Source organism: Amphiprion ocellaris, chromosome 1, assembly GCF_022539595.1.
Source record: "Amphiprion ocellaris isolate individual 3 ecotype Okinawa chromosome 1, ASM2253959v1, whole genome shotgun sequence".
Classification (NCBI taxonomy): domain Eukaryota; kingdom Metazoa; phylum Chordata; class Actinopteri; family Pomacentridae; genus Amphiprion; species Amphiprion ocellaris.
Window position 1 is genome coordinate 1,988,310 of NC_072766.1, and position 26,771 is coordinate 2,015,080.

A 26,771-nucleotide genomic window follows, 5' to 3' on the forward strand; every position below is an offset into this window, starting at 1 on the left:
GGGCCAAGTCGTCTCTGACTCCCCAGTAGCTCTCCCCCTGCTGAAGAGCATCATCAAGGCCTGGAGTGAAAATAGGAATCAGTCTGGTGTCACAGCAATAAATACATTCTGATATCATTGTTATTCCTTTTGCACGACAATAGTTTTACAGTGGACACGTTCATTAAGGTGGAAATCTTGTTTTCACTGACCTCCGGTGGTTTAAAAGGACGCTGTAACATCACTGCTGGTATCAGGAACCACAAGTCATCTGTTTCTTACAGAATGGCAAAAATAATGAAGTCAGACATATGGATGTGGTATTTATGTGTTTTCAGAGATGCTACAACTAACTTTTCCTACTTGCATTCATCTAGTACAGGGGTGTCATTTTAGTCCAGGTTCCACATTCAGCCCAATTTGATCTAAAGTGGACCACACCAGTAAAATCATAACATAAAAAACTGTAAATAACCACAACTCCTAATTTTCCAAGATACGCATGATCTATAGTATTTTACTTTATGATCAAATGACAAAAGTCAGACAATAAACAACAAAAATAAGACAAAATAATTACAAAAATGAGACACAACATGATGAAAATGAGACACAAACAACAAAAGCGAGAAACAAAATGAAAAAAATGCAACAAAGGACACGAAACAAACAAAAAAGAGACAAAAAATTTGACAAAAAAGTTACAAAGCAACCAAAAAAATGGACAAATTACAAGAAAGAGACAAAAAATGAAAAAAGCAAGAAAAAAATTCAAAAATTTCTCAAAAATGTTGAAAATGTGGAAATTTTCACTGTGAAAATGTGTTGGTTCTTTTTTTTTTTCGACATTTCCAAACTTTGAAAGGGGTCAATTTGACCCGCAGGACGACACGAGGGTTAAAGTAACTGCCAGGTGCTTTGAGTATAAACGAAGCTGAAGTATGAACACTATATATGTATATATATATATATATATATATATATATATATATATATATATATATATATATATATATATATATATATATATATATATATATATATATATATATATATATATATATATATATAAAAACTTGTCTTTTCCTCTTGACTCTGCAGAGACACTGGTTTCCCCTCTGAGGTTTTGCACGTCTTCCTTCATTTCATACATAACCTTGCTTTGTCTCCTCTCGGGGGCAGAACTCTCAGCACTTGACTTTGTTTACTCTGTTGGCACTAAAAATCTCGATGACTTTCATATTAACTCACACATTAACTGACCCTCAGCCAAACCAAAGCGGCTCCCAGAGAGACGCTGGGCTCCTGCCGCCTGATTTTCTGTGCTGTCGAAGCTGTGTTTGTTGCTCCGGTTGTGCTCCTCTGAGAGAAAACACAATGAAATCTCAAGGTGCTCACCTGCAGAGCACCGCTGGGTTGTTGTGATTGCAGCTCATGACACACAGTGGATCACTGGGGGTGGATTTAATGAAGGCACGGCTCATCTTTGTAGAAATCTTTGGCATTACAAAATCACATAGTTTAAAGGAACATCGCAACTTAACGTGTTTGTTTTAAACATACTTGGTTTGGGATGATTAGAAGGTTTAGGCATTAAAACTAGAATCATTTGCGTTCTCGATCAAGCATTAACCCAGCTTTTGTGTTTAAACTTACACGAGGACATTTGGTTACCGTTTAATGAATATTGTGGGTTTTCACCTGGATAAAAACACACCACACCTGCAAAATGTTCTTTTCTTTGCTTTGATCGATCAAACAAACCCACAGAAAGCATCCACTTTTCTTCCCCTTCCTAATTCTGCGATGGCAGCGGTACATGTTTGCTCTCATTGCTTCAGAGTTTAAACAAGATAACAGGCTGCGGCTGGGCGTGACGGCTGGAAAACGGCCTAAAATATTAGCCTGGGCTGCACAACATTAATGTCAATCACGGCTGTGGAGTTTAACACTGAAACCTGCCTTATTGGCTGCACTGTCGTCTGTTTGTGTTCAGATAGAAAAAAGAAAGCTTTGTCTCTTTATGTGATTATTAACTCTGGAAAACCCACTGTGGCAAAAATATAACATCAGTTTTATTTTTTTTTAAATTATTAGATTTTATCATTTATATCAAAATAAATATGTATTATTTTTGCTATTTTTTTGTATCTGGGTTTTACAGATTATAGATACATATATGTTTGTATTGTTTTTAAATTATTCGTTTTTATTATTTATTTATAAATATATATATATATGTGTGTACATTTTATTTTTCCTCATTTTTCCTATATTTGGGTTTTACAGATTATACTTTTTTTTGCAGGGTTAAGATGTTGTGATTGAAAATGATATCAGCGGCTTGTGATTTTGGTCAGATCTTGAAAAACTTGTTTTCCTCAGCAGAAGATAATCTTTAATGTTTGACTTCTTGTGGCTGAGCAGCGTTTGTGTTTGTTTGAGTGTTACACCTGTAGGAGGAGGAGGAGGAGGAGGAGGAGGAGGAGGAGTGGCAGCACAGGTGCACTGGTTATTCTCGTTGGGTTGGAAGAGGGAGGAGATGAAGAGGAGGAACCTTGAGGACGGCATGGCAACACAAAGCTTTATAAAAACGGAGGCTCACCCAGCCGGCGGCTTCAGTTCAGCTCTACTCTCTGACAGCAGCGCCTTCAGTAGCCATGCTCAGCCTCATCAGGTTACCGCGAGTCTTCACCATCAACCAGGTGCCCAAAGTAAGTCCACCTTCACTGCAGCTTCACTCAGCATTTCAGTTAGTGTCAGCTGTGGGTTGGACATGCAAAAACAACATCTCTTTGAGTCACAAATGTGAAAATAGTGACTCATTTTGACTTATCTCGTTTTTCACTGCATTAAATTGACATTACTGATTTTTCAGTTTTAGAATTGACTGAAAAACTGAGTTTATTTGACAAAGATGCATTTTCTTGCTGGTAAAATTACTTTTGACAGAAATATCTGCCAATATAGTGTTAAGAAATACTCTAAAGTCACTGGTTCTTGCATATTTATGACTCCTCATCACAGTTTTTTAAGAATGCGAGCTCAGAGAGGGATTTCTTGTTCTCAGATTTTTCAATTTAAGGCATTTTATGAGCCAATGAAGGTGAAAATATCCAGGATTTCACAAATATCACCTTTGAACCTTTCTGATTCATCTTGTCTTCAATGATCGCTGCCAGATTTTGGAGGTTTTTACCCTAAACATGCAACACGAAGTCCACTGGGAGTTTCCGATTCTTGTGTGTGTTGTTGTTCAGAATAGTTTGGAGAGTTTTGTTCTGCCTCCAGAGTAGCAGAAGACAGAAACAGGGTTCGCTTTAGTTTTCAGAGTGACTGAGCGCTAATCAGTAGTTTGTCTTTCTGCAGGTTTTCCATGAGGACAGCATCATCTCTGGGTACCGACATCCTCACAGCTCAGCCACTGACTGCATCCTCAGCCTCTTCCAGATGACCAACGAGACGCTCAACATCTGGACTCACTTTCTGCCCACCTGGTAACAACTGGCAAAAAAACATTATTTACAGTTTTAAGATTCAGAAAGTTGTTTTTGCTACGTGCCATGTGTGTTAAAGTTCAGGTATTTAACAACAATATACAGTCCTGTTTCAGTCAGAGAGGAAAAGAATCACTTTATCTACATGATTTCAAGGATTCCCTGCAATGTGGTTTGAAAAATGTGATTTAGTGGCATGTGAGGTGCGCTTGTATTTTGATTTCATCAAACCAGATGCACAATTCTGCAGATTTTCAGTGAGCAAAGCAGAGACTTTATATTTTCACACCAGGAAGCCTGACTCGCTTCATCAAGAAGAAATTTTATGCAGCTCATTCAACTTGTAGGACAACGAGTTTTCTAGAATGATCTAAATTCATATCATTGCGTAGATGGACAAATGGGCATGTTGTGTAGACAGAGGATTTATTGTTTGCTTTGTGGCACATTGACAGACTAATTATAGTAGTTACTGCTCACACCCAGCAGATGCCAGGATAGATAGATAGATAGATAGATAGATAGATAGATAGATAGATAGATAGATAGATAGATAGATAGATAGATAGATAGATAGATAGATAGATAGATAGATAGATAGATAGATAGATAGATAGATAGATAGATAGATAGATAGATAGATTATTATATGTCCACAGACTCTTTACTTTGCATACATAAACTACCAGTCAAAATTTTGGACACACCTTCTCATTCATTGCTTTTTATTTGTTTTATTTTCTACATTGTGGATTAATACTGAAGATTAACATTTTTTGTTTACAACATGATTCCATATGTATTCTTTTATAGTTTTGATGTCTTGAGTATTAATCTATAATGTATAAAATAATTAAATAAAAACCATTGAATGAGACGGTGTGTCCAAACTTCTAACCGGTGGTGTATCTCTGCATATATATGCCAAATCACTCACAGGACCTACAGCCGTCAGTCTGAATAAAATCCAGTAATATGACAAAGACTGAACATACACACAGGTTTGTTTTGAAGCCGACATCCAGGCAACCCTCTGTGACCTCCTGCAGCGTCGCACCGCCTCCCTATCGTCAGCAAAACCCAACCTTTTGTATGTGAGCAATACACAATGAATTCATCTTTTATTACAATTCCTCAGCTTTGTCCCTCAAACTGAAAATCCAATTCTTTGGCATAAATAAGGATTATCAAGGATATCAAGATATAAGACAACAACAAACTTGAAATCTTCAGTGCTTTTATTTGTGGAAACATTTCAGAATTTGTCGAATTGTTTAATTAGACTGTGCTAAGTTGTTCAGAAATACTTTATTATCACGTCATAGCATTTATAGAAACCTTCTTTTTGCTAAACTTTCAAAGTAGTGATGGAGGTTTTTTATGCGTCTTTGTTAGTCAAACTGGATTTGAATAGAACTTAACGTACAAATAGAAAAGAACACAAAATGCTTTACAGAAGAAAAGGAAGAAAAACTATGAAAATGATGCCTGTAAAAGGATCTTCAAATTAATTTTAAAACAGAACGGTAACCAGTGCAGAAACTATCAGGTTGCTGTAACGTGTTCCTCTGTTTTTAGTCCACACACATGCAACAGAGTTTAGTTTAATTTGAGATATATTCTTCTTGATAATACACTAGTCAATCCTGCAGGTAATTTAAACATCCATTAGTATCCATAATGGTTCGAGAGAGAAACAATCGCAGTCTGAAAATGTTCTTCAGAAGATAAAATGTGTTGTTAGTTATGTTTCCAATGTGACATCTGGATCAGAGATGCCTGAAGTTTGACATTTAACATCAGTGCTGCACTTTCAGGTTGAGTTTCTCTCTCTGAGTTTCAGTACCAGCCAGCAACACTTCAGTTTTGTGCTGTTTAGCTGTAGAAAAGTCTCTGCAATCCATTTCTTTATCTAAGATAAAGTTTAAAAGGGCATCAGTAGTCTTTAGGTCATCAGGAGACACAGAGATATAAAGTTGTGCATCGTCAGCGTAACTATGGAAACTGATACCTCCTCAAGCTCAATAACATTTCCAAGTGGCATAATGTAAAGATTAAAAAATGTAAAATCAAACCTTAAGGAACACCTTTATTCCTTTTATAGCTTTTAGAACATTAATCAGAATCAGAATCTTTAATGTCATTATATAGAAAGTACAACAAAATTAAGTGCAATCCCATTCAGTCCACAGAAACTCATTCTAAACCAACAGAACTATGTTCAAGAGGTTTATAAAAATGGAGATGGATGAAAAATACACCGATAAGCTTACAGAAATTCTCCATCAATAAGATAAGACTGGAACCGATTACAACTGAACCAAAGAGGAGAATGTGTCTGAGACAAATGAGTGGACTGAAGTATAAAATATGCACTTAAGTCAAGTTGTAGTAATACAGATATTTTTTTTAAAAATGTGTTATACACGTTGCAGAGAAGTCACCTGATCTTGTCAATACTATCTCTCTATTTTCTGAAAAATCTTCAGATTTTAAACCGGGATCCACTGATTCATGTGTGGATGTAGCTAACAGAAGCTACGGCGATGAGGCTGATGGAGCTGATCAACCCTGAAAATTGAGATTAACTACTGACAATATAAACACTTGCTGGCTTCTTTTCTGCGTAAAATCTTTGAAGTTAGTTACACAAACAAAAAAAACTAACTATTCAGAGAACGCAATACTCCTCCAAGGCTGCTCATTCCCCCATATAGTGTTGTCAGAAATGCAGCATTTGTTTATTAGTTACTGTGTCCATTTAATATAGACGTACCCACAAACACAATGACCAGGCGTGTGTTCTGCATGTGTACATTATTTACGGATACCAAAGCATGTGACCTAAATATGTAGCGGGTGGCGGGAATTGATGGGACTCAGAAACACCCCCACAATTTGGATCATTTCTGATGGATAAGTCCTCAGTGGTGGATCTGTAGTAGGATCACAATCATGTGATCGTCAGCAGGCAGCTGACGTAGTGTTCACTTGTTGTCATAGTTACAGTGATGCTGCGCTGCTATCTGGTAATGATACAGAAACCTTTAACAAATCCGTGGATCCAGACTATAAGCTGCATCACTGCCAGAATGTAATCACTTGGTCCTTGTGTCATTTCTGACCTTCCCTGAAAATTTCATCCAAACCCGTTGGTCCGTTTTGGAGTAATGTTGCTAACAGACAGACAAACGTACCCCGATCGTCACATGACTCCACTGCATTCCTTGGCGGAGTAAAAATAAGCTTTAAATTTGATCATAAAAGTCATATTAAAGTAGACCTTCTTTCTTTGTCTCTGCTATACATCAGTTCATTCTGAAGCTCCATTAAGTTCCTACAGAGGTTTCTGCTCCCACCGGCTACACACAACTTCCTCCCTGAGATGCCCATTGTTTTGACTGCATGGTGTGTGCGTGTGTGTGTGTGTGTGTGTGTGTGTGTGTGTGTGTGTGTGTGTGTGTGTGTGTGTGTGTGTGTGTGTGTGTGTGTGTGTGTGTGTGTGTGTGTAGGACATGCTAAGGGGCACTGGGGCGTTCATGTCGAGGCGCTCAGTGCAGATCTCCGGACGCTAATGAGCTGATCTATGTTTGAGGCTTTCACATGAATTGCCCTAATTAGTTCAGCGCTCAGTGATGGGTTAAAGCACAAATAACGTTGATTTGTTAATGAGGTGCACTGAGACGTGGAAACAGCGACTCACACTGCAGCCTCCTGATAAGATGAAGTTATCTGTGAAGAAGTCTTAAGTGTTCTGCAGCTGACAGTTTCTGGCAAACGCACGATTAAATTGAGCAATAATGTGTTTTATCCTTAATTATTACCATCTTTGCTGCTTTTGACAGGGATGATAACTAAACACACACAGTCCAGCTGTTGTGTGGTTTTGCTCATTATTAATCTGCTCTAAGACTCGTTTAATGATTCAGTGTTTACTTTTGCCTCCCAGCAAAAAGCTCTTTAAATATTCCACTTTGATTAGTTAAAAAACACTTGGATTAAAAGATGGATCGGACTCTCACGTCTGTGCAGCTACAGCAGGCAGGCAGTTAGCTTAGCTTAGCATAACGACTGGAAGCGGGTGGAAACAGCTAGCATGTTACCTGTCCAGGTTAAGGAGGCCGACACCTCTGAAGCTTAGTGACTGATCTGTTGTAAAGTGTTTGTTTAATCCTTCAGCAAACAGAAATATAAAAATGACATGCTTAACCTGTGATCACACCTATATTTGATGTGTGTGTCAGTTGTTCAAATATGTGCAGATACTCCAGTAGTAGTATTAGTGATACTACTACAGACCGAGTACCCGACACTGCTCACATACTTGTTTTGTAAATGGACTTAACTCTTTAAAACCCACTGTTGCAAAAATACATCAGCTTATTTATATATATATATATATATATATATATATATATATATATATTTGGTTTTTCTACATTTTTATAAAAAAATGAGCCAAAAATGAGCACGAGCAAAATTTTTATTTATTTATATATATATATATATATATATATATATATATATATATATATATATATAAAAATGAAAGTAATTTTTGCTCATGTGCTCATTTTTGACTCATTTTTTATGTAAAATGTAAAAAACATATATGTAGAGAAAAATGAGCAACAAATATTTTTTATGTTTAGTTTAATTTTTTCTATATTTGGATTTATTTTGTATTGTTTTTTTCTATTTTTGGGTCTTACAGGGTTAATATTAAAACAGGGATTTCATTAATTAAATATTTTATGCTATTTTGACATTTTTTCTCATCGAGCATCTAGTCCTTTACTTCAGAGTAGTTAGTAGTAATGACCCACATGCACTCACTGTGGCTCAAAAACGTTCATCATATGTTCTTGTTGATACTTTAGTTTCTGATTCTTTTGTTCAGACATCAGGTGAATGGATAGATGTTGTTTACCTGCTTGACAGTTTGGCCAACACTCTGTCCTTCCTCAGAAGCGTCTCACTGACAGCGTGGCGTGGCATGAAGCCTCCCTCATCCCTGTTCATGGCTCTCTCCGCCCGCCTCCTGATCTCCATCGCCTCCTTCATCCAGCGATACTTTAGTTTCTGATTCTTTTGTTCAGACATTAGGTGAATAGATAATTACTTACGTTGCTTGACAGTATCCCAGGTGGGCCATCAATAAAGGAATCCAACAGGTAAAAAACAAACAGAACGAAACAAAGAAACAACAAAAAACAAAACAGGCACGAGACAAACACAACAATAAAACCATAGTCACATTACCGTATATCCGGGGATCACAGAACCCATCCAACGAACCATGAAAAAATACAACATAGGCACCGCCGTAAAACCACACATAAAACTTAGACAACTTCTAGTACACCCAAAAGACAATATCGAGCAACAAAAAAGTGCAATGTCATTTACGAAAAACCATGCAACTCTTGCAAGAACACATACATCGGGGAGACAGGGACAACATTTCACACACGGAAGAACGAACATCAGAAGGAAACAGCAACACGACTCACAAGATCTCAGAAACAAAAGGCACTACAGGAAAATCTCAAATCTGCAATATCTGACCACTGCAAAAGGAACAATCATGTTATGGACTGGGACGGGGCAAGAATCATCGGAACGGAAGAAAACAAACTGAAACGCTGGATTAAGGAGGCGATGGAGATCAGGAGGCGGGCGGAGAGAGCCATGAACAGGGATGAAGGAGGCTTCATGCTCTCCCACACCTGGGACACCACACTCCAGAGGAAACATGCCTGGTGGGATGGTCGGGTCGTTGGGCTCACCATGACATGTCATTACGGCGTGGACGTGGTTGGTCCGGCGCATCTGGAGACTCTACTGGGAGTTCCGCAAATACCTGCTGTCAAAACCTGCCAGCTGACATGTCACGCTGTCAGTGAGACGCTTCTGAGGAAGGACAGAGTGTTGGCGAAACTGTCAAGCAGGTAAACAATCCATCCGTTCACCTGATGTCTGAACAAAAGAATCAGAAACTAAAATACTCACTGTGGCTGTCTGAACATTCACAAGGTTGACAAATTAAAGTAAAAACCAACATAGAGCTGCAGAATGTGCTGGTTTATGGTCCAGGTGGGATGTATTTTTAATAAAAGCACAATCCTTTCCAAAAATAAGCTCACAGAGGCCATATTCCTCCGTGCCGTAACTGAATTCTGTATTAAACAATAGCTTTACCTACAACAAAACAAACATCTCCCTGAAATTCATGAATTCGAAGCCAACCTTTCTGTTGACACATTTTTTTAAACTAAAGAGGTCATGTTGAATATCATTCGACTGTCAGAGTTAATGAACAGAAGGATTCATCTTTTAAAAATCTACACAAAATGATTGATAAAGTCTAGCTCAGGTTCTTACAGCACCTTTAACTGTTCTTCTGTATGTTGTGTATGGCCTCATTGTAATCTCTGACCATCAAAGCATGAGCAGAAATCATCATTTTCTGTGATTTCATGTTTGGATTTCTTTCATGATGGCTCAACTTCTGAAAATGTTCAAAGCTCTTAACTGTCCAGGTTCACCTCAGCCCAACAGGGTTGAGATCTGGTCACTGTGAAGGCCATAACATATTACTCACATCATTTTGAAACACATCAAACCATTCATTGACCCCCTGTATCCTGTTTGGAGACATGTGCATTGTCTTTCTCTTTTTACTCGCTCAGGTTTTCCCTCTAATTTGTCCCTCCTCTGTCTAAACTGTTGCTCTAAATCAGGGGAGTCAAATTCATTCTGGTTCAGGTTCCACATTCAGCTCAATTTGATCTCAAGTGGGCTGGACCCAGAAAATTACAGCATAATAACCTATAAACAACCATTTTCCTTTGTTTTAGTGCAAAAAACATTGAAGGAATTATGTTTTTACAAAACACTATGAACAATCTGAAAATTCTTTAAAAAAATACATTCAAATTCATCAACATTCAGCCTCAGTTTATCATTTCCACATTACAACTTCCAGATCACAGAGTGTCTGCAAAGGAACACAACATTTAGTCACAGCTGTCTGGAAATGATTGATGTAGTATTTTACTTTATGATCAAAATGACAAAGTCAGACTAAAAGAAAACAAAAAAACCCAACAAAAACAAGACAAAATATTACAAAAACGAGACACAAAACGACAAAAGCGAGAAACAAAATGACAAAAAAATTACATAAGCAGCACGTAACAAAACAAAAAAAGAGACAAAAAAATTAGACAAAAAAGTTAGAAAGCAACAAAACAATGGACAAATGAAAAAAAATTGACAAAAAATGATAATAGCGAGAAACAAAACGACAAAAAAATAGCCTAACAACACAAGTGAGATAAAAAAAACCACAAAATGACAAAAATTATACACAAAACAATGAATAAAGCGAAACACAAAACAACAAAAACAAGATACAAAATGACAAATACATGAGACAAACGACAAAAGTCAGACAAAAAAAAGACAAAAAAACCCAACAAAACAAGAAGAAATAGCTTGTTACAAATTGAGACACTCAGTGACAAAAGAACAATGAACAATCTAGTATTTTACTTTATGATCAAACAACTTGTCATGGTCTAGAAATGATTTTAAATTTATAGTTTTACTAAATGCCTTTTCTTAAATTTTTACACTTTACGAAGTCGTCCGCATGTTTGACACTCCTGCTCTGAATAGATGCTTAACTGTTCATATGATCATCGAACTTTCAGGTTTGTACAAACGACATCAGTCAGACTAAAGACACTCCTTCTCAGTGTGTAATCTTCTTCATGATGTCTCAGCTTCATTTTCTTTTTGTCGACATGTGATTGCCGCTGCGTCCAGCTGAACGTCATGAATCTGCCGTGTTTGTGCCGGCAGGTATTTCCTCTGGAAGCTGGTGACGGTGCTGCTGATGCAGACTCCCTGGCAGAACTCCTTCATCTGGCCTCTGGTGGTCTTCCTGCTGTCCTGCTGCATCTACCCGCTGGCGTCCAGCTGTGCTCACACCTTCAGCACCATGTCGGCTCGGGCCCGACACATCTGCTTCTTCTTTGACTACGGCGCCCTCAGTTTCTACAGTCTGGGTGAGTGCTGGAGGATCGATAGGACCCAGACAGGAACGGTACCGAGTGGTTCTGGTGAATGTACTGAGCTCTGAATGTGCACAGGATGTTACTGCAGAATAAAAGGTGTATGTTGTTGGTCAAATAAACAGGAAGTGGAGTAAATTCAACCGTAAAACAAACATTTGCAGTGATTTTGAAGGGTCAGTCTATAACTGAGGGACTTTTGAAGTCCAGGGGATATATCTTGCATACATTTTTATTAAAAATGAACTAAAACTAATGTTTTTTATGTTCATTATGATCATGTCTTTACAAATTCCATAATTATTTATTATGGAAACAATCACTTATTAATAAAAATGACTGGATATCACTAAAATGTCAACTAGATAACTGTACCAATTTAATAACAACCACCTTCTAATTAGTTAAACAATAATAAATTTCAGATTCAGAAATAGTTTGGATTGTGTTCTTTTTATTAAGGTGAGATAATCATGACAGATATTTCTTTTTTGGTAATATATCACATTTTATATGGAAAATAACAAATTAAATCCCTTTCCACTAAGTTCCCCATAATAAAAACACCTCTCCAGGAAGTGTGTTAATTCCAGATCACATGACCTGCTCCACATGATGTCATTTCCTCCTGAAGAAAAGACTGGCCAGACTCCAAGGCTTTCTGACTTATTTAATATAAAGTAGTCAACAGGTTTACTGCAATATCTTTAGAAATAACTTTACATTTCAATTTTACTCAATTGTATATATAATATTTAGAAGAATCTTTCTCTAAAATGTCATGTGGTGTTTGGTTATAGACAAAATGTTGCTTTTAGGCCTGAAAACAGCAAAAATGTCAACTATGATATAATACCTGCTATGTTAAAGAAAATCACACAATTATATTCTGACCCTGCAGCAAATTATTCACCTGAGAATGTGCAAGATTACAAACTTTATAGTGTAACTATAGAAGAATCCCGTTTAAACCTGTGTGTTTATGTAACATGAAGACAGATGTCCAGAACCTGAAGAGGCAGGAATGTCTTCAGTTATGCTGCAGAGCGAGAACTAAGTTCAGCATAGTTGATGTTCATAGGTAGAGGAATGTCACAGTGACAGGTACATGCTGTTCATCAAAGCATGGGCAGGTGAGTCGTTTTAACAACTGAAACTGTTCAAAACAGTTCACTGCTACTCTGTAAAAATGTTCTGTAAAAAAATCCCAATGAAAATCTGAACATAAGAGTGACAAAAAAATAAAACTGGTGAAAATAAGGGTAAATGTCCATAAAATAGGTATATTTTTTAGTAGACTTAAATACAATAAAACTGTAAAATTCTGTGGTCACACATTGTGAAAGAAAAAATTTATTTATTTCAGTTTTGGCCTCTTTTTTTAAAAAAATATGTATTTTTACACTCAACTTGTAAATAAATATCTTTTCACTGAAGATTTTATCTGTAATTCAACCAAACAGGGAAAATCTGTAAAATAATGAGTAAAAATTATTTCTATTCTTTTTCAGTTCTTAATATACATAATTTTTCTTTCAAATATGGGCAAATATCTTTAATACATACATTTTTGACATGGACAATATTTACAACTTTGGTCTGCTTTTTTAACCTTCCTGTTGTCCTCATTTACAGGCACCAAAAAATATTGTTTCCTTGTCTGAAAAAAATCCAAAAATTCAGCCAAAAAATTCCCCAAATTTCTGAAAATTTAGAACATTCACATAAAAATCAACCAAAATCCAGCGAAATTCACAGGATTTTGGTTGATTTTTTTGTGAATGTTCTTAAGAACATTTTTAACATTTTTTTTTCCACCAAATAATGTTCAAAGATTTCCCAAAAATGTTGAAAATGTGGACATCAGAAGTTTCACTGTGAAAATATATATTTTTTTCCCACATTTTCAACTTTAATATGGGTCAGTTTTGACCCGCAGGACGACATGAGGGTTAAGGGTTTGTATGGAATTTAGAACTTTGTATGTTGGTTATTGTCTGTAATTTAAGAGTAAATTGTTTAAACAAAAAAAAAGACAGACGCTCCTCTTTGTGAAGTTTTACTGTTCTGTTTTAAGTACAGCCTGGGTTGTGTTTTACTGACTAATATTCCATTGGCAGGTGTTTGTACTATTCTGTCTCCTTTGTTGGTGCGAAATAAAATACCATAAATGATAAATCCCTCAGACTACAGTGCATAGATAACGTTTTCCACTCTTGCGTTGTCCTGCTGCAGGTTCAGCGATCATCTACTCGGCTTACGTTTTCCCCGATAAGTGGGTGAGCAGCTCCTTCCATCGGTGGTACATCCCCATCGCTGTGTTCAACACTGTCATCTGCACCTTCCTGGCCTGTTACTCCAGGTACGGCTCAGATATTAACCACCACAGCTGCTGCTAATGCTGACAGGATCCATTCATGCCGTCATTAACGTCGTCTTCAGGTGGTCTGATCATAAATGGACGGTTTTCATTGAGATCCAGTTACACAAACCCACATTTGAATATGGTCTGACCTGCATATTGGGACATTATCTGTGTGAGTGGAAGTGTGCACTCATTCATGCTCCAACAGTGTCAGTAGTATTTGGTCTTCACAAGCAGAGATGATGTCGTGTTTATTTGTATAAAGAATCATCACTGGAGATGAACTCTAATGCCAAGTTTTGACCTGATGGACTGACAGTTTTCCACTTATGATCAAAACACCCAAGACTCTCTTGGTTAACCCTTGTGTTGCCCTGCAGGACGACACGAGGGTTAAAATCATAGAAATAATACATCAACATGAAACTTTATGATCATAAAAACAAAGAAATTAAAACTTAAATAAAAAGAAATGAAATAAATCGGTTCCAGTGCAGTGCTGGTATTAAGATGGTCAATCAAAGGCAACAATAAATAAATAAGTCTTTAACCTTGATTTAAATGAACGAAATGAATTTAAATTTCTGGAAGTTTGTTCCAGATGTGTGAAGCATAGAAACTGAATGCTGCTTCTCCATTTTTGGTTGTGATTCTGGGTACAGAGAGCAGGTCAGGACCAGAGGAGCTCAGTTATTTTTATTCAGTGATGGTTTCATCCTCACTTGTTGAGAAATGTGTTTTACAGCACATCAGAAAACACTCTAATGTGACTTCTCTTGGGTGTTTTTGAGTAATTGAGTCACACAAATGTTAGCAAACACTGTGGTTGGTGTGTAACGCACAATGCAGGGTGTGGTTTGCATTAAAACCTGAATTATTCCCACAGATAAAACTCTGGAAAGTAAAGGTTTGTTTTGTCACTGTTCCATGTACAACTAAGAACACATTTACTTCCTTCTCTGTGCTCTGGATCTGGCAAAGCTAATAATTGTTCTTTCACTTATCTCTCCCACCGTTAAGGCTTGGCTTACCGTTCCTACAATATAATCACGACATCGTGAAGAGGTAAAGAATTCACTAAAATCTGCTCCTTCTGTCTCTTTAATCTTCCTAAATGTGTCTGTAGCATTAGAAAATTGGCATTGTAAATTTCCCCACTGTGTGATCAATAAAGGTTTAATCAATCAATCAATCAATCAATCAATCAATCTATCTATCTATCTATCTATCTATCTATCTATCTATCTATCTATCTATCTATCTATCTATCTATCTATCTATCTATCTATCTATCTATCTATCTATCTATCTATCTATCTATCTATCTATCTATCTATCTATCTATCTATCTATCTATCTATCCTGCTTTATAAACATGCACTTGTCTTTTTTTCTTTTTTTTTGATTGACATTCCCTCAGTCAGACTTGATCCCACAGACATTGTTAACTGGGATTTCAAAGATAATAGAATAGATACAATAGCTTTATTGTCATTATACAGTGTATAACAAAACTGGAATAATGTTGAGCAATTCTCTGTTTGATATGAAGGGTGTTGCCCTGAGCAGAGCAGTTTCAGCTCAGCAGGTCGAACACGAAGAGCAGAAAAACCTGTTCTGGGATCATCCTGGCTCTGACTTTTGTTGTGATAGAATTAAAGACAGCTAACCCTCGTGTCGACCTGCGGGTCAAAATTGACCTGTTTAAAAGTTTGAAAATGTGGGAAAAGAATATTTTCACAGAGAAACTTCTGATGTCCACATTTTCAACATTTTTGGGAAATCTTTGAACATCTTTTGGTGGAAAAAAGAAATTTTAAAAATGTTTCTTAAGAACATTCAGAAAAAAAATCAGAAATTCGCTGGATTTTGGTTGATTTTTATGTGAATGTTCTTAAAGAAACTATTAGAAGTTTTACTGATATATATGGAATCACTTTAGATATTTTTAGGATTTTTTTGCAAGATTTTTACTCATTTTTGGAAAATATTTACAAGAATTTTCTTGCCAAATTTGAGGGATTTTTTAAAAAAAATAAATGTTTTAAAGAATTATTGGAATTTTCTTCCTGAAGGTTTTGCAAATTTTCAGACATTTGGGGAATTTTTTTTTGCTGAATTTTTGGATTTTTTTCAGACAAGGAAACAATATTTTTTTGGTGCCTGTAAATGAAGACAACAGGAGGGCTAAGGTATCGAACAATATATGGAAAGTCATGAGGAAAGTTCACAACACTCCAGCGTCTGTCACACATCAGGGAACAGGAGTGTGAAGTTAAAGGTTTATCTGCAGGCTGTCAGACTTCTGAATCACTCCTCCAACACAAACAACCTGCCAGCTGCTGCTCAATGGTGACTTTTGCTCATCAATGTGCTCAGTTTGCAGAGGACACTTTATGAATGAAAGACACACTGTACATTAGAGTAAAATGCAACAAAAACAACATAAAAGTGATAATTAACTAAATATACATGTGGCTCATGCATATCTAGACCTTTTATGGCACATATTTTTATCATATTCTACTATATTTGTGCAATTTTAAAACATTTGTTCTATTTTAGGGCACTGGAGAACTGAGGGAATGCAGATTAATAATTTTATAGCACATACATATGATAATAATAAATGTTGAGCATAACATTTATGTTCTACGCAAAACATGTGCCATTTCATTTCAGTTTTTCATCCGTCATAATTTGTCGCAACTTTTATTTTGTTCAAATTCTAATTTTTTAACACATTTCTTCACTACTGTGGTCATCATTTCATCTAAAACTGGGGAAATTTCAGTTGCTTTTATGTTTTAATCAAACCAATTTGTCACAAAGTTAACTATTATTTTGTGAAATTCTGATTTTTGTGCATATTTATTAACACATTTCTTTACTACTCTACTCAATCATTTCCTCTACAATCACGAAACTCCTTTTACATTTTAATAAGATGATTTTAAGTGACTGATTGTATTTCAGTGGTATAATTTGCTTTTTTAACATCGCTTTCTCCACAGCTCTAACAGTGTAACCATGAGGAGTAATTCATCAACTGTTTTTCATTCTTTAAAGATCACATCTTCTTGTTTTTTTTCTTTTCTTTTAGATTCCCTGAATACCAGAGCCCAAAGTTCAGTAAATTCCTGCGTGTGGCCGCCTTCGCCTACCCCTACCTGTTCGACAACATTCCTCTGTTCTACAGGGTAGGGACGTTTCACACGTGTGTTCCTGCACACGGATCGCATGATATGGGATGTACAGAGGCAGAAATGTTAAATGTTACTGACAGGGTCTGGTCCTGTTACTTATGTGGAGCATAAATTATGTTTATAGTTTAAAAAAACCAAACTCTCTGAGTCAAGAAGTAGACCACAAAATCCAACATTTTTCTGTTTATTTTGCCTCTGGTGCTCCACACTTCCACTTCCACATGTTATTAATGTTATCTTGGATGTAGGATTATTTAACCCTCCTGTTGTTTTCTTCCTGAAGGTTTTGCAAATTTTCAGAAATGTGGGGAATTTTTTTTGCTGAATTTTGGATTTTTTTCAGACAAGGAAACAATATTTTTTGGTGCCTGTAAATGAAGACAACAGGAGGGCTAAGGTGGTTCCATCCAAAGACTTCCAAACCAGGAGTTTAAATATTTATTGTAGATATCCGAATACTAGTAACACATTTTTTGAACTCTTCTTTTGGCATTTCAAATTCAAACCCTTTTTTATGATCTTCCCGGTGTGTCGCCAAGCTGTGGATAATCATTCACTCTCTCTCTCTTTTGATTTAATTCTAATTTATCGTTGCAACTAAAACCAATTCACCATCAGCTCCACTGGCAGATAACCCTCATTAGAAGTCTGAATGTACTGAAAACTGTTTCCTGCTTTGTGATTTAATGTCAGCGGTGCTTTCACTGTCTTCTGTGTGTTGCATTCACAGGTTTTCCTCTGTGTAGGAGAAGGCTGTACTGACAACGGTACCAACATCCTCCACTACAAACACATCGCCTTGGCTTTCCTCACCGGCTTTCTGTTCGCCACTCATCTACCTGAGCGTCTGGCACCTGGCAGCTTCGACTACATCGGTAAGACTGATCTCAGGACTGCTTTGTGGTGAACGCTGATTTTTCTGCCCAGCAAACCCACAGAGACTTACTCTGCTGCTCCACTCTGCTCTGCTTTGGGCAGTTTGTTTTATTTTGGCCTAAATGATCTGAGTCATTCAGACCTTTCACAAGGTTTCCAGTCACAGCAGGCGTTTGATTTTGTTTTGTTTAACCCTCCTGTTGTCCTCATTTAAGGCCACCAAAAAATATTGTTTCCTTGTCTGAAAAAAATCTGCAAAAAAATTCCCCAGATTTCTGAAAATTTACAAAACCTTCAGGAAGAAAATTCCAATAATTTATTAAAAGTATCCCTTAAAAGTTTTATTTTGTTTTAAAAGTCCCCCAAATTTGGCAAGAAAATTCTTGTAAATATTTTCAAAAAATGAATAAAAATCTTCCAAAAGATGAGTAAAAAAATATCCAAAGTGATTCCATATATATCAGTAAAACTTCTAATATTTCCTTAAACAACATTCACAAAAAAATCAACCAAAATCTAGCCAAATTTGCTGGATTTTGGTTGATTTTTATGTGAATGTTCTTAAGAAACATTCTTAACATTTCTTTTTTTCTACCAAAAAATGTTCAAAAATTTCCGAAAAATGTTGAAAATGTGGACATCAGAAGTTTCACAGTGAAAATATATATTTTTTTCCCATGTTTTCAAACTTTAAAACGGGTCAATTTTGACCTGCAGGACGACACGAGGGTTAAAACAGTTTCTCATGTTTAATAAGTACAAATCATTGAAACGTGAACAGTAATTGCTGTGGGTTTTTAGAAATGTAGTCACATAAATAATATGGAAGTAGACTTAGGATTGCTTTGTAAATAGAAGTCTAATCATGCACTGAAGCATAGCCGTGGCATGGACACAAGCTGGACTTACACCCTAGACCTTCTCATTTGATAGTTTTTCTTTATTTTAATGACTATTTACGTTCTAGATTCTCACTGAAGACACCAAAACTATGAATGAACATAGATGGAATTATGTAGGAAACAAAAAAAGTGAAGTCAAAACATGTTTTAGATTTTAGATTCTTTGCTTTGAGTACTGCTTTGCACACTCTTGGCATTCTCTGGATGAGCTTCATGAGGTAGTCACCTGAAACGGTTCTCCAGCTGTCGTGAAGGAGTTCCCAGAGATGCTGAGCACTTGTTGCCCTTTTGCCTTCCCTCTGTGGTCCATCTCATCCCACACCATCTCGACTGGTAGTGGATGTAGATCACAAAATGTGTCAAGCAGACCCTTGCATACACTCAAACACAGAAAGTTTATCTTCGCTGTAACTCTCCAACGTTGCTTCCTCTGGAATGTGTAAATGTACAGAATGACATCATTGCCTCTCCCTCCACCCGACACAATGACAGGCTGTACAAGTTTGAACCATAAACCTTTCCTGAAGAAGAATAATGATACAGGAAGCTCCACCCTGGAAGGTGACAGGTTTGGTTCTACAGGTGTATGTTTCTGTATGAAACCCTGGAAGTCTGTGTTCAGTTCAGTTTCAGGGCAGAAATGCGTTGCCATGGCTTTGACTGCTTATTTTGCTCATTAAATACCATCTAGTATAAAAGACAACATATGGATGTGTCAAGAAGGTAAGAAAAATAGCAAGCTCAATTTTCACTGGAGGGGTTTTTGAAAATCTCTTTCTCAAAATGTATTATGTTGTGATAATAGTTATGATTAGGGATGTCTGATAATATCGGCCCACAGATAGTTTGTTTTTTTTTTGCACTGTAACAGTTTACATAGTTGTATTTCAGAATGAATAGTGCAAATAGTGCACACATGCACACATTGTTAACCCTCCTCCTGCTGTCTTCATTTATGGGCACCAAAAAATATTGTTTCCTTGTCTGAAAAAAAGTCAGCAAAAAACCTTCAGGAAGAAAATTCCAATAATTCTTTAAAAGGTTCCCATAAAAAGATTTTCACACTTTAAAATGGGTCAATTTGACCTGCAGGACGAGACGAGAGTTTAAAGGTGAATCAGTGTCCTTTTCCCTGTCTTTTACTGTTTGGTTGCTAAATAAAAGATGTGCACCATGTTGTAGTCAGATGAAGTACCTACCACCACCTACTGACCTGGTTTGGTGTTGCTATAATCTGTAGTCTGAGTTTGTGAAGGCAGATATCTTCATTTCTTACTAGTTAGATAGATTGTACCCCCACCCTCACCCAAAAGCAAAAAAGTTCAAGTTTAGGATTATTTTTCACTTGCATTTTCCTCTGCAACTGTGGCAGCAGTAACAAGCTTGCTGTGCCTGACAACAATAAGTCTGTGGTTTGGAATTATTTCCAAGCCCACATATATCGGTATCGGTTGATATCGCAGTCGGAAAGTGAGGGTTGGACACTATCGGACATCCCTAGTTATGATTACTTTTAAGTTAAGACTAATAAATTCCTATGACCCCTCAAATGACAGACTACCAAAAATCTAACTTAAAAATTAGTGTTTAAAGAACAAAATAATGCAGCACAGCCTACACTGTAGGAACTAATAAAATCAGTTTGTGTAGATTCTCAGTCATCCTTAGAACTGAAGAAGCCTCTTGGATGAGAGATGAAACGTCTAGAAAGAGAAGTCCGGTTGATTTTTACTGGAGCTTTTAGGATTAAAATGACCTGGATGACTGAGAATTTACACAGATGACTAATCAAAGCCAAAAACTCAGCGGTGGAGAAGTTCAGACCCTCAATACAAGCAATGAAAATCTACTAGAATAAATAAATAAATGAAAACATAAACATAAAAATGCATGATATGAACATGCAGACACAAAACGGCTTGTATGTTTTTATACGGTGCATTTAGCTACACCTGCTGCAAGATTCACTTCAACCTGGTGGACAGTCTGGATTCACACTGACACAGAACGAATCCTCTCAGCTGTGTTAAACATTGTGGAATAATGCTAATGCATAACCACCTCTGCTAGATTTGTGTTTGAATACGGTTTCAATCTGCTTCTCTTCAAACGTGGCTCAACTGCTCCCTCTGCAGGTCACAGCCACCAGCTCTTCCACGTCTGCAGCGTCCTGGGCACCCACTTCCAGATGCAGGCCCTGGAGCAGGACATGGTGACACGGCGGCCCTGGCTTGTCCACAACTCCTTTCCCATCACATTTTCCAACTCGGGGGGTCCAGCACTGTTTTGTGTGCTACTCAATTTGGCCATCATCGCCCTCTTCAGTCTGCCTCTCCTCTCTGCTCCCGTCTGCAAAGAAAAGGACCATGGGAAAGGTCCAAAGAAGGCCTCAGCCAAACCCCGGCCCTGTTGCTGAGTCTGCAGTCATGGCTGAGGGGATCCAGCTTCTCATAGGACAATCAGATGAGTGAAAAGAGGCATTATGGGTAATATGAAAACACTGTTAACCCTCGCGTCGTCCTGGGTCAAAATAGACCCTTTATAAAGTTTGAAAATGTGAAAAAAAAAATTATTTTCACAGAGAAACTTCTGATGTCCACATTTTCTACATTTCTGGGAAATCTTTGAACATTTTTTGGTGGAAAAAAATAAATTTTAAAAATGTTTCTTTAAGAACATTCACATAAAAATCAACCAAAATCCAGCAAATTTGGCTAGATTTTGGTTGATTTTTTTGTGAATGTTGTTTAAGAAAATATTAGAAGTTTTACTGATATATATGGAATCACAGGATTTTTGGGGAAGATTTTTACTCATTTTTTGAAAATATTTATAAAAAAATTCTTGCCAAATTTGGGGGATTTTTTAAAATGAAACTTTTAAGGGAAACTTTTAAGGAATTATTGGAATTTTCTTCCTGAAGGTTTTGCAAATTTTCAGAAATTTGGGGAAATTTTTGCTGATTTTTGGGATTTTTTTCAGACAAGGAAACAGTATTTTTTGGTGCCTGTAAATGAAGACAACAGGAGGATTAAAGCACTACTGAGCTATGAGGAGCTGCTGTAATGTTTAAGTGAATTATGATTGTATTGTGTGTAAGTTGCACAAACTTACAATACAAATTTAACAAAACATTTGTTACCATGATATGTAATGAATCTAAATGTTTCTAAGGAAACTGTATGAAGCTACAAATGTAGCAGCTTAGCTACATTTAGCTACAATTTTGAGGATTTGTTTTTTTTTAAAAATTTGTTCCATTCTTTGATTTCCACACACACGTGGTGTATGAAAAGACTTCAGGGAATAAAAGCTATGTAGAATTTTAATTTCACTGTCAATTTAAAATGTTTATAATAAATTAAGACACTCCCTGTTTCTAATGACTGCACACAGCTTATGAAAGGAGACACCACTAACATGAATAAAACAAAAGAAACGCTTTTGACGATGAATGTTGGATGTTTTGCTTTTGAGATTGTGCTGCCTGCAAATTAATGACTTACTACACTCAAAGTTTAGTCACTGGTAATGTATGATTTTATGTTTTCAGAGTAGTTTATTTCCCTCAGATGACTGGGGTTTGTGTCCCAGTAGACGTTGTCATAATATCCGTTAATGCAAAACTGAAAGTATTTAAGTTATATTTATTATGAGTTTTTCAAATAAACTGTAAACCAAATCTGACCATGTCCATCCTTTGTTGCAGCATGAGTGTTTTCCTACAAGTATTAATGTTCTATAGATAAAAACACACAAGAACAATAGAATACATCACATTTATCATAATAAAGTATTTCTATTCTATTCTATTCTATTCTATGCTGTTCTGTATTTGCAGGAAATAAAATTGAGAAATTGTAAAACCATGGGGCTGTTGGCATCAAGTATAAAGTAAAGGCGCTTCTGATGATTACATTTTTTTAAAATAAAGATTATGCTGAATAATGATAAAGTCAATTTAAGTAAATAATGCCCTTATTCTCTGTGTTATTTTAAAAGTATTGTATCACTACAATATAGTGTTATCAGCATTCGTAGATAGGATAGGATCAGCTACCATTCCCAGGGTCCTGAATTAATGTTCATGCTTGGCCCACATTTGGAAAGTTGTAGCATCAATGTCAACCATATATATATATATATATATATATATATATATATATATATATATATATATATATATATATATATATATATATCAGACTGATTAGAATAAAATGAATTTCATTTTATTTGAATTTAAATGAAATGTGCAACATTTAACAAAGTCTTCCAAAAATCTCAATAGACAAACAAAATAAAGATTATTTTCTTGATCACAAGGTTGCTAACAGCAGTTTAAAAATGAGAAACAAAACTACATCAGTTAGATCAATGCTTGGGTTTCAGAGGCTTACGTCAGATGTTCTATCTCGGTTCTTTCTGCAGAAAAGAAGCTACAACTTTTCTTAAATGATAAATATCTCCTGGAATGAGTTGTGTCATCAGTGTTGAGGATTCTTCCGCTGATCCAGGACCAGGTACCCATAGATATGAATGAGTAGATAGGACACGCCCGGCGAGGCTAAGCTAGTGGGGGCAAAGTTTCAGTGCATTCCGTTGATGTAGACGGTGTGAAAACGGAAACAAGTATGCTGTCTCACTGTGCTACATACAGTTACACACTACGTTGTACGATTGAGACAAGGAAACTTGGAATGACTTTTCATAGGTAAGAATAGTTTTTGGCTCTTTTTTCATTATTAAATCTTGTTGAGAGCTTCCAGTCTATGAGAGCTAACTAGTTAGCCACTTGCAAAACGCTAAGGCGAGCTAGCAGCTTGACAACCAAATACCAGACGATTAATAGTAGCTGTAGTATAGTTGTACAAGCAGTAGTACTAATACTAAAAGTACAAGCAGCAGTAGTATAAACAGCTGTTAGAGTCGTAGAAGTAGTATCAGCATTTGTAATAGTATTACAAGTTGTAGTAGCAACTGATGGTCAATCCACTAATACCAACCTTCTGTGCACTCCAAGATCCAACCTGAGAACAATGGGCGACAGAGCGTTCCAGACAGCTGCTCCTGAACTGTGGAACACACTACCACCACCCCTGAGGGCCCCACAGTCCCCAGAGTCATTTAAGAAAGGGCTAAAGACATTCTTATTTAAGCTCTAACATATTACTACTGTTTCTAAAATGTTTCTTTTAAATGTATTGTAGCACTTTGAGATTTTATATGTAAAGTGCATTATAAATTAAAGGTATTATTATTATTATTATTATTATTATTATTATTAGCAGTGCCAGTATCAGCAGCAGTAGTTGGTGTGCTACCACTACTACTAGTAGTAGTCGCATTGCTATTACTACCACCAATACTACCAATAGTAGTTATAAAGCCTAACTCATGTATAGCCAGATTACCATCTATGTTCTTCCTCCAAACCCATTTTATGATTGGGATTACAGGCAGTTCTTTAGGACTGCTCTCAAATAATTGAAATATTACTAAACAAGGTTCTACTTATCAAATTAAATAACTTTGGTCTCCAGTATATTGGCTAATTCGGTTCTTTGTACTTAATTTATTAGCATGATTTCTTTTTAATATGTTGTGTACAGACTTCTTTACTTGTCTGTCTACTTTTCTTACTCCATGTAGGTTTCCCAGAGACTATGGGTTGAGGAGGAATTGGAAGTTTGTCGGCTTAGACCTGGTGTCATTCCATCAGTGTTAAACTTCCTGGCTCATCTTGGAAGAGTACGTGCCAGAAAAACCACGACCAAGCAGCCTTGAGATCTTAGACAGCGTCTCCCTGAGGTGGGTGTCAACGGTGTTCGTGGTCAGGTCTGTGGTAATCCTGTCAAAAAAAAAAACCAAAAAAAAATCTAGATTATAAATCAACATGTAACCAAAGCACTCTGTGTATAACGCCATAGTATAGGATGTAGTTCAGAAAATGTCAAAGTATAGTATGCTTTACTCAAGAATAACATCGTATGGCCTGTAGTTCATAGTACAGCAAGAAAAAAAACCAAAACATAGATTATTATGTGGTTCAAAAAGCGCAAAATGATAGGATGTTGCCTAAAATTGTCATGTATGATATGTGGTTCAAAAAATGTCATAGTGCAGTATATTGTCAAAATAGTATGTAATTCAAGAAAACATCAGTGTATAATATGTCATCTAAAAAATGCCATAGAATAATACTTTCATTGCACAAGTAAAAGTATAGTAACTTTTAAAACTGTTCGAATTCTTATATGTTGCTAAAAAAAAACAAAAAAACTAAAACAAAAAAAAGGTCACAGTAATATGTCAATTAAAAAAGCCTATAGTATAGCATGTCGCCCAACAAACATCATAGTATAGCATGTCGCTGTAAAAACATCATAGTATAGCCTTTAGTCCACAGCTGTCAGTAGGTGAGGAGCAACACAAAAACAGTCCAAACGCTGGTTTCCAGAGGGTTAGATGAGAATTTATTTGAAAGAGTAAGTTTACAACAACACAACATGTGAGGGGGTTTAAAAACAAATGGGTGTTAGTAAAATAAAAATAAATAAACAGAACTAAAAGTGAACTTCATGTTGACATTGATGGGCATTCCAACCAGGAACAAAGTAAAAGATAATCAATACAAAAAAAACCCTCTTCCTGTTCACCTCTTAAACCCCCAAAACACACCACAGTAGCAGCCTAAACTAAAACTACCAATGGGTTCCCTGTTTTCCTTTGTGAACAATTCAAAGGTCCCTCTCTATCTCCCCACACATCCACCAACCACTGGAACACATCTCCAAAGTTCTGCTGGGCCAGCTCATGCCAAAGGGACGATTAATTTCTTTCTTTTCATCAGATCTGGAGCTCAGTGAGTTAAGGATTTGCCTGTGGAGCTGCAGGTCGCTGGTTCAAGACCAGACCCTTCTTAAATTTTTTGAAAATCCTGACAAAGACAAAGAAAGAAAAGTGCCAGTGGTGGGTCATGAACCTGTGACCTTCCACTTGGTAGTCTGTCTTCTAATCCCCTGAGCTACTCACTCAGGTACTAATTTTTTGTTTTTTTGCGCACTTATCTATTTTTTGTTGTTTTTCGAGTTTTTTTTTAACTCGGGTCTCGACTTGACCGTTTTTCTCAGAAGGTTGGACTTCAGCCTTTGTGCTGGAGGGTTGAACCCTCAGTTCCAAGACTTTCCAAAGCCTCCACACCTCCCGAGTCCTCAGGACCTGAGCTTTCACACAGTCTGAGGGCTGAAATTTTCTAAGTCCCACAGTAGTTCTCTGTTGGATTGAACTTTCAGACAGTCCAAGGACTGAAATCTTCTAAGTTCCTGAGTAGTTCTCTGTTAGTTTGAACCTTCAGACAGTCTGAGGGCTGAAATTTTAAAAGTTTCTCAGTACTTCTCTGTTAGTTTGAACCTTCAGACACTCTGAGGACTGAAGTTTTAAAAGTTTCTCAGTACTTCTCTGTTAGTTTGAACTTTCTGGTTAACAGAAGCCTTAAAACTTGTGATTGTTTTGACATTTAATAACCGAGTCCTGAAATAAAATTACATTGTGGATTTCTGTCATTTAGTCTGGACTAAACAAATAACAGCAGCATAAATCTCAAACGTCACTATGAGGAGTCTGGATTGAAGTTTCTCACTTGATAATGATCAAAACATGAAATTTAGGTTGGTTTAAAGGAATATTCCACCTTAAATCTTTCAATGTTGACCTGAAAGGTTGGTTTCAGGAAGTATTCCACCTACAAGGTCCTCACGCATCCACCTTAAAGGAACATTCCACCAAAAATCCTTGGACACCCACCTAAAATATTGCTTTAACCGAGTATTCCATCCAAAATCCTCAGAGACCTGAGGGGCTGG

The 26,771-nt window shown here is 36.5% G+C and overlaps 1 protein-coding gene across 2 annotated transcripts; it reads left to right on the plus strand.

Moving 5' to 3' along the window:
- Positions 1 to 2,508: 2,508 nt before the first annotated feature.
- paqr5b (progestin and adipoQ receptor family member Vb) lies at positions 2,509 to 22,593 on the plus strand. Of its 2 annotated transcripts, none has more exons than XM_023263974.3 (8): positions 2,509 to 2,693; positions 3,349 to 3,476; positions 11,346 to 11,551; positions 13,793 to 13,919; positions 14,943 to 14,987; positions 17,026 to 17,122; positions 17,859 to 18,003; positions 21,042 to 22,593. In XM_023263974.3, the coding sequence occupies exons 1-8, from the start codon at positions 2,640 to 2,642 to the stop codon at positions 21,320 to 21,322; spliced, it is 1,083 nt and encodes a 360-aa protein (XP_023119742.1). In that variant the 5' UTR covers positions 2,509 to 2,639; the 3' UTR covers positions 21,323 to 22,593. The 2 variants fall into 2 exon arrangements, with proteins under 2 accessions (XP_023119742.1, XP_023119744.3); XM_023263976.3 differs by lacking the exon at positions 2,509 to 2,693 and adding an exon at positions 8,445 to 9,427.
- Positions 22,594 to 26,771: the final 4,178 nt, after the last annotated feature.